This window comes from Octopus bimaculoides, chromosome 3, assembly GCF_001194135.2.
Source record: "Octopus bimaculoides isolate UCB-OBI-ISO-001 chromosome 3, ASM119413v2, whole genome shotgun sequence".
Classification (NCBI taxonomy): domain Eukaryota; kingdom Metazoa; phylum Mollusca; class Cephalopoda; order Octopoda; family Octopodidae; genus Octopus; species Octopus bimaculoides.
In genome coordinates, this window is record NC_068983.1 from 54,999,634 (window position 1) to 55,008,842 (window position 9,209).

A 9,209-nucleotide genomic window follows, 5' to 3' on the forward strand; every position below is an offset into this window, starting at 1 on the left:
AAAACTTTCAAAATACAAAGACCTGGAAATAGAGATAACTCGAATGTGGAATCTAAAAACAGAAACAATTCCTATCATAGTAGGTGCCTTAGGTATAATAAAAGAATATTCAGACAAATACATAACAAAAACACCAGGACTTACAAATATATATAACATACAGAAAATTGCACTACTGGGTACTGCACACATTCTACACAAAACACTTTCAATACAGTAAACATGAGAGCACCACAGCAAACCACAGCACATACCCAAGGTGCACAGAGCTGCGCTCGGTAGTGAAGTGAAAGCACGTTATAAAAATAAAACTACTGAACAATAATAATAATAATAATAATAATAATAATAATAAAAAAACGGAAGGAGATCGATTACTCAATGTTAAGCAAAGTTTGAGTGATTTGCTGAAAATTTCATTGTGAATATTAATACTTTCACTGACAAGCTAAAGATGTTATATTTTTTTCTGATTTACTGCTCACTATTTCATGAAGTATCTATTTATATTGCAGTTATAAAATGCACGGAAGGTAGATGAATTACATGTGTGAGATTATAGTTTGTTTATGTATATGCTTACGTTTTGTGCATATGTCTATGTTTGTATGCGTCAGGTTATGTAAAAACAGTGAAGAATAAAAATTGTGTTTAATTTTCATCATGAATAAATATGCTGGATTCTCCATTTTAGACAAGTGGTATATTAAAAAAATCCATTGTCAGTATGGTTTTTCTTCATATGTTAAATTTGTGTGAGATTCTATTTCAGTTTTATAATTAAATTCTTTTTTTTTTTCTGCAGATTCTCAACATTCCAAATGACTATGCAGATTGCAGGTTTGACGCATCTGTAAGTGCTTATATTTACATAAATTATCATTTAATGTCTCCCTTCCATGCTGGTATGGGTTGGACAGACATTAAACAAAAATGATTTATACATAAATACTTACATGTATATGTTTATATCTATATCTGTCTACATGTGCACACACACACACACACACACACACACACACACACACACACACATGCAAACTTTATGGATAAAAGAAAGAAAATATATATTTTATGTTTTACTTTTCACTTGTTCTAGTGATTAGATTCCAGTCATGTTGGGGCACTATCTTGAAGAATTTGAGCCAAATGAATCGATCCCACTACTAATATTTTAGCTATAGATATATATGATAGGCTTCTTTCTGTTTCTATTTATCAAATCCACTCACAAAGCTTTGTTCAACCCAAGGTGCCATACAATGGGACTGAACCTGGAGACATGTGGTTATTATCATGTAGCCATGCTTGTCTCTATAACCAAACCTTTGACAGATATCAGGATAAACTATTCTACTAATGTCCGATGTAACATGGTGTTATTCATGTGCAGTGTTTGTCATGATAAATAACAGACTTTGAATAAAAAGTATGAAATAAATGTCAAGATTTTTAGAATGAGTTTACAGCAGATATGACATTCAAATCCCACAAGTGATGTTAGAGTTCTTCCTATCTTCATATTATATATATATATATATATATATATATATATACACACACACTCACGCAATATATATATATATATGTAATATGCCAGCATAGAGAATGGACATTAATCCTTAGGAGATGATAAGGCTGATCTGTCAGCTGAAAAGACAAATGATGAAGAAGATTGTATTAGTTCATTCAATTTCCTACTAGAATCTCTATAGCTTATATGTAAAGTAATTACTTTATTTTTTGTCATTTTCATTAAAAAATAAGTGCATACCCTCTACAGGGCTTGTAAAAAGGGGCTCCATCTTCTTGGCACTGAAGTACCAAATGAGGCTTCACCTCTAAGGGGTTAAACGATGATGGTGATAATGTTGATGATCATAAACACAAACATAGCTGTTTGGTTAAGAAGTTCATTTGTCAATCATCTGGATTGAGGTTCAGTTTCACTGTGTGGTACTTTGGGCAATTATTTTTACTATAGTCCTGAGTAGACAATTGCCTTGTGTGCAAATTTGGAATTTAGTAGAAGGAAACTGAAAGAAATCTTGTTGTATGTGTATGAGCATGTGTGTATATTTGTGTGAATGCTTACAGGACTATGTTGAACTACAGGTAAAAAGTGTAGTATCACTATTTTCAGCTCATCTACAAATAGCGATGTCCTCACACGTGTTTTGCCTGCAACTGGTGAAGTTTATTCACATTTCCTATCAACAAAATCATTTGCTATCTCCGTGCTTTTGATTTCCTCAGGAATAAAAATCCTTTACTGGAGAAACGGATAAGATTTGATGATGAGAAATGCATCTAACTGTAAAAGTTCTACCTTAAAATTTGCTCCTGTCAAAACCATTCCAGCGTGGGAAAAATAGATGTTAAAACAAAATAAATAATTGAACAACTTTTGATACTGTGTGGACTGCAATTCCCAATGAAAAGCTGCTACTATGGTTTAAGTCTTCTAATTGTGATGTCATTTTGGTGTAGTACTCAACAGAGCTATACAGTTTACGGCAGATAATATTTGAATCATGCAGGCAGTGTGACACCATGTTTTGCAGCTTCTGTTATATATTAGTCCTTAAAGCAAGGCGGCAAGCTGGAAGGATTGTTAGCACCATTTCGTCTATCTTTACATTCTGAGTTGAAATACCACCAAAGTCTACTTTGTCTTTCATCTTTTCTGGTTCAATGAATCAAATACTAGTTGAACACAATGGGGCAAAATAATTGACTAGTCCCCGTCCACAAAATTTCGGGCCTTGTGCCTATCTAAAGTCTATTGGTCCCTAAAACCAATATCAGTGGTTCTTAACCATTTTTTTTTTACCTATGGATCCCTTTGATCCCTATTTTGATCGGATGGACCCTCACGGCCATTCCATTTGTAAAAAATCCAATTTTTATAATTAGATATTATTAGGAATTGTATAAAAATAATTGTTAAAATATTTTGTGTATTATAGATGCATAACCAATTTATATTATTTACATTTGATGGATATGGCATAGTGGTTAAGAGCATGGGCTACTAACCCCAAGATTCCGAGTTCGATTCCAGGCAGTGACCTGAATAATAATAATAATAAAAATAATAATAACATTGAAAAATGCCTTAGGAATGAGAACCCAGGTTCGAAATTTCTCCAATACACCTGATGAAGGCTGAAGGGTATATCAGCCGAAACGTTGTGTTAACAACAAACAAGATGAGGACAAATATCTGTCAAATGTAAATAATGTATATAATTCCGCATCTCTTAAATATAGAACTATATAACCAAATTATTGCAGAGAAATTTTAACAACAAAATCTTAAATGGAGCCCCAAGGGCCATATAGATCCCTATTGCATTAGATCCCTACTGCATTAGTGTAGACAATTTGAGACTTCAAAATTGCTTTCTTCTATCTCAAATGTTTAATATCATTTACATTAAAATCTTAACAGCCAATTGTAGAATCTTCATGTTGCATGTTGAAATTTCAATTATAAATTTAGAAAAGCGATGTTTCTTTTGTATAAGCAATTTGAATTTTTACCTTTTCTTTAACTTTTTTTGATTTGATTTTTTTTGCAGAGTGATGAAGATGTTGGTTTCAAAACACGGTCTATTTTATGCATGCCTATAAAAAATGCAAGTGGGCAGATTATTGGTGTTAGTCAACTTATCAATAAATCAGACCGGACTCCATTTAACAAGAATGATGAGCATTTCTTTGAGGTAATTAGGTTTTCTTTCACTTTCTCTATAATCTCTCTCTCTCCCTCACTCTCTTTCTCTCTCTTTCTATATATATATGTGTGTGGGTGTGTGTTACTTTTCCATTAAGTTAAGATCAACAAAAAAAAGTACTCTATCCGTTGAGAGATAAATGTTGTTTAATGTACACAGTACATAGTTATGAGCTACTAATAGTTTCATACAGTGGAGATGATGTCTAGGTAGGGTCTAATAACACACCTAATGTCGCCAAGCAATCTACTGGCTCTGAGCCCATGGCCTATACAAGAGGAATCATGAGAAAAAACAGGAGGAAAATGGCTGCATAAGCAAAAAGGTGAAAAGAATGAAAAAAGAAAGGAATAAAAGAAAGAATATGAGAGTTATGTCCCTTTTGACCATAAAGTCATAAAGCTAGTTGGTATAGAACTAACAGAAGGGGTCTAAAGTTTGTGATAAAGCTGCTCAATCTGTAGAGGGTGATATTCCCTAGTTTGTCAAAAGAAATTTGTCCATATGTTTGCATTTGCTGGACATTTCTGATCGGGAATTTAGATCATATTTTATTTGTCCCCCCATCAATAGCAAATGAATAAATATATATATATATATAACAACCAAGAACTTAGAACACACTAAACCGTACTCTCTGATAATTCCATCAATCCATTATTCTGGATTGGTACTTAATTTTATTTACCTGAAAGGTTGGAAGCAAAGTTGGCATCAACAGGATTGGAACTTAGGACTTAGAGAGGTAGGTGCATTTTAGCACTGGTGATGGGACCATGTAAAAAATATGGTATTGGTGTCGCATAGAAATTACTGGTGCTGGTGTCACATAAAAACTGCTGGTGATGGTGCCAAGTAAAAAGCATTGGTAATGGTACCATGTAAAAAGCACAGGTGATGGTGCTGGTCTTATGTAACAAGTACCTAGTACACTCTGTAAAGTGGTTGGTATTAGAAAGGGCATCCGGCTCTTGAAACCAAGCCAAAACAGACTATAGAACCTGATGTGGCCCCTGGCTTTGGCTGCTTCTGTCAAGCCTTCCAACCCATACCAGCATGGAAAACAGCTGTTAAATGATGACGACGATGATGATGATGATGATGATGATGATGATGAAGAAACTATTAGAGAATTGTTTAGAATCTATAATTTTCTTCATCATCATTATTTTAATATCCACTTTTTCATGCTTGCATAGGTTAGATGGAATTAGTTAATATAAGTTTGCTGTGTCTGGACGCTTTTCCTGTGGCCAACCCATACCTGTTTCCAAGTAAGGTCATTTTTGCGCATGGCCATACACGTTTTACGTGGAAATGAATAGCACTGTTTGTATGAGAGTGGTGCTTCTTTGCAAACATCACATGATCTCAAAACATACAAGGGTACACACACACACACACACACACACACACACACACACAAATATATGGTAATGGTAAGATGAGTGCATGATATAAGCTTAAATAATAAGTTACAAAGATTAAACAGAATGACTAGGGGATGATTGCAAAATTCACACACGAGACACAGACATGCTTTTTCTTTGTCAGTTATTGTCTAAATAAATCAGGAGTGAAATTGTAATGATTTTTCTGGGATAATACTGATGAGGAAAGAGCGTATCTGTGTCTTGTGTGTGAATTTTTCTTTCATTCTTTTGTTGTGCTTCTGTTTAAGTTTTGGAACTTATTATTTCCATACATAAGGTGGCGAGCTGGCAGAATCATTAGCATGCCAGGTGAAATGCTTAGTCGTATTTCGTCTGCTGCTACACTCTGAGTTCAATTCTGCGAAGGTTGGCTTTGCTTTTCATCCTTTCAGGGTCGATAAATTAAGTACCAGTGAAAGATTGGGGTCGATGCAATCAACTAGTTCCCAACCCCATTATTTCAAGGCCTTGTTCCTTCAGTAGAAAGGATTATTATTTACATGCATAGCTTGCTTACTGACCACATGGTTCTGGGTTCAGTCCCACTGCATGGCACCTTGGGCAAGTGTCTTCTACTATAGTCTCGGGCCGACCAAAGCCTTGTGAGTGGATCTGATAGACAGAAACAGAAAGAAGCATGTCATATGTGTGTGTGTGTGTGTATGTTTGTGTCTGTTTGTGACCCCACCATCGCTTGGCAACTGATGTTGGTGTGTTTACATCCCTGTAACTTAGCTGTTTGGAAAAAAGTGACTGATAGAATAAATACTAAGCTTACAAAGAATAAGTCCTGGGGTTGATTTTTTTCAACTAAAAGTGGTGCTCCAGCATGGCCACAGTGAAATGTCCAAAACAAATAAAAGAATAAAAGAAAAGCATGATGGTGTTCTTTCTATTTCTGCCTACCAAATGCATTCATAAGGCTTCTCTTGCCCCTGAGGTATAGAAGAAAACACTTGCCCAAGGTGCAGTTGGGTTGGCCCTAAGCTATGATAGACGACCCTTGCTCACAGTGCTGTGCAATGAGAGTTAATCTGAAACTACATGGTTGGAAAGCAAACTTCTTAACCATACATCCAGACCTGCATTTCGTTCTGCTGTTCATCTGGTTTTCTCGTTTGGATCTTATTGAATTCAACTTTGCTGTTTATCCCTCTGGGTGATTGATCACATAAATGTCAGTAAGACACAACTGTCAGTTCATTCGTCCATATTCTTCAGTTACAAAACCTTGCATTGTGATTCATAAAAATAAAAGAAAAAATCTATTTTTGGAATGGCATGGGAAGATGACTAAGCTATTGATTTCTTACTTTGGCACCAAAAGACACAGATCTGCAAGAGAATAACTTAGCGGCATAAGATAAGTTTTTATTGCATTGAAACGGGATGGTTAAGTGATTAAATCAGCTCTGGAAAGAATTAAACTTACAAAGTTTCACCGTTTCTTTCTCGACACCACCTCCTTTTGCATCAGTGGCTCTCAACCAGGGTCCAGGTAGCCCCTAGGGATCCATATAAGCTTTTACTGTTAAATTTTATCTGGTTATACTTCTACAATACTCAAAATGGTTTAACAATTTTTTAAATACAATTACTAATAATATTTAATTATGAAAATATCTTTTATCTTTTACTTGTTTCAGTCATTAGACTGCGGCCATGCTGGGGCACTGCCTTATGGAATTCTTTTTAGTTGAATGATTTGACCCCAGTACTTTTTTTTTTATTTAAGCCTGGTACTTATTCTATCAAGCAGTAGTGGGACCAAACACAGACACAAAGACATGCACACACATATATATCCGATGGGCTTCTTTCAGTTTCCGTCTACCAAATCCACTCATAAGGCTTTGGTAAGCCCGAGGCTTTAGTAGAAGACACTTGCCCAAGGTGCCACGCAGTGGGACTGAACCCAGGACCATGTGGTTGGGAAGCAAACTTCTTACCATGCAGCCACATATTGACCTATAATAATATAAGATTTTTTTAAACATTAGATATATATATGTGTGTGTGTGTGTGTCAGTCATTAAGATAGTGCTTTCTGTGGCTATTGAGTTGTTTTAACTCTTATTTCTAGCAATACTGGTGCTAATTAATACCCTTTGTCATTTCAGTGACGTATATATTTCTGACTTTATATATATATGTATTACTAATGATAGAAAAATCAGTTAGCAGTAATGGAGGTATATTTTCTTCATATATGTATATATACATACAGATATCAAGAAGAGACAATAGAATACTCCTAAGGAGACAATAGAATACTCTTTAAATCCATTTATCAAGGAGTTAAGGAGTATTCTATCATTTCCAGTGCAAAAATTCAGACTTATTTATATTTCCATGTGTGTGTGTATGATAAAAGAAGAAATGATACCTCCATCTCTTCTGACTTGTTTATCCATCACTTTTAATATATATTACTGTACACTGCTTAGAACTTTTACTCTTGTATGCACACACACACACACACAAACACACACACACACACACACACACACACATATATATGAATCTATGCTTGTTATTTTCTTGTAGGCTTTTGCCATCTTCTGTGGTATGGGAATTGATAACACACAGATGTATGAAACAGCAATGAAGGCAATAGCTCGGCAGCAAGTTTCTCTGGAAGTTCTCTCCTACCATGCTACTGCGTCGGGCGAAGAGGCTGAAAAACTCAAAGTAAGCATTCCTTTGTTTATTTTCATTGTTGTTTTAGTGAGCTGTTTAGGCTGGTCTGTTTTCCATTTATTTATCCATGCTTGCTTGAGTGGGATGTCTTTGTGTTGGAACAATCATTGTTGTTGTTTAGATCCTAATCTGCTCCTGATGAAGCAGACTTGTGTTTAACCATTTTTGTAACCATATCTCTGTTGAAATATACCGATTTCATTTCAATTAATTTTGGAGATAACGAAGAATCACTCATTACTTACTCATTATTCAGTTGGTTTGTAGAACATAAACTAACATGGAATTTTGATGAAGATTTAAATTTAGCTTGTTTTTGTCTTGGGAGGGTCATTATGCCAATAATAATAATAACACACACACACACACTGGCTCAATACCACTTCTTTATTGTTAGTCATTTGGTTAAATATCCAAGCAACTAACTAATTGATCACCATCGTCATCTAACATCTGTTTCCCAGGCTGGCATGGGTTAAATGGCTTGACAGGTCCTCACAAGTTGGAGAGCTGCCACCAGAAGCCAGTTGCCTGTCATGGCATGGATTCTATGACTGGATGTCCTTCCTAATGCCAACCACTTTACAGAGTGTACTGGGTGCTTTTATGTGGCACCAACACGAGTGCTTTATACATAGCACTAGCATAGGTACTTTTTGCATGGTACCTACATGGGCACCTTTTACATAGCACCTGTACCCTTTCTAAATTTACATTTACTGTGTCCAAGTCTTCCCCTTCTACTGTTCACAATTTAAATCTGTTGGCTAAATGATCAGAGAAAGCGTAGAGTTATTAAGTCCACTGCCAGCACCTAACACATTTTACACAGCATTCATTATTCCCTCTCATTCCATGGCTATACTCTAGTTTGTTGGAGGCCTTCACTGCACAATCTGACATGTTTGTGCAGACATGTATTTATATAATAAATTAGTATTTTAGACCAACAAAATCATCCTTGTTCGTCACCATCTCCAACACCGCAGTTCTAACCACAACCATCATCACAGTTAATCATTTAGTGTCAGGTGTCAACAGAAACGCAATACCAACATTTTCTTCTGCTTAGAATATGTGCTAACAGAGGAGGTCAAAGTGACATACCTGATGTATTCTTTTATTCTTTTACTTGTCTCAGTCATTTGACTGTGGCCATGCTGGAGTACCGCCTTTAGTCAAACAAATCAACCCCAGGACTTATTCTATTGGTCTGTTTTGCTGGACCGTTAAGTTACGTGGATGTAAACACACCTAGCATCGGTTGTCAAGTGATGGTGGGAGGACAAACACAGACACACACAAATATATGCATACACACACATACACCCCCCCC

The 9,209-nt window shown here is 35.6% G+C and overlaps 1 protein-coding gene across 4 annotated transcripts in view; it reads left to right on the forward strand.

Annotated features, from left to right (window-relative positions):
* Positions 1–9,209, forward strand: part of LOC106879863 (dual 3',5'-cyclic-AMP and -GMP phosphodiesterase 11) — a 237,486-nt gene that overhangs the window by 171,537 nt on the left and 56,740 nt on the right. For all 4 annotated transcript variants that reach the window (XM_052966180.1, XM_014929579.2, XM_014929581.2 and 1 more), the window contains 3 exons: positions 806–853; positions 3,585–3,728; positions 7,721–7,864. In XM_052966180.1, the coding sequence (XP_052822140.1) occupies positions 806–853; positions 3,585–3,728; positions 7,721–7,864 (336 nt within the window). The remainder of the gene's footprint in view (positions 1–805; positions 854–3,584; positions 3,729–7,720; positions 7,865–9,209) is intronic.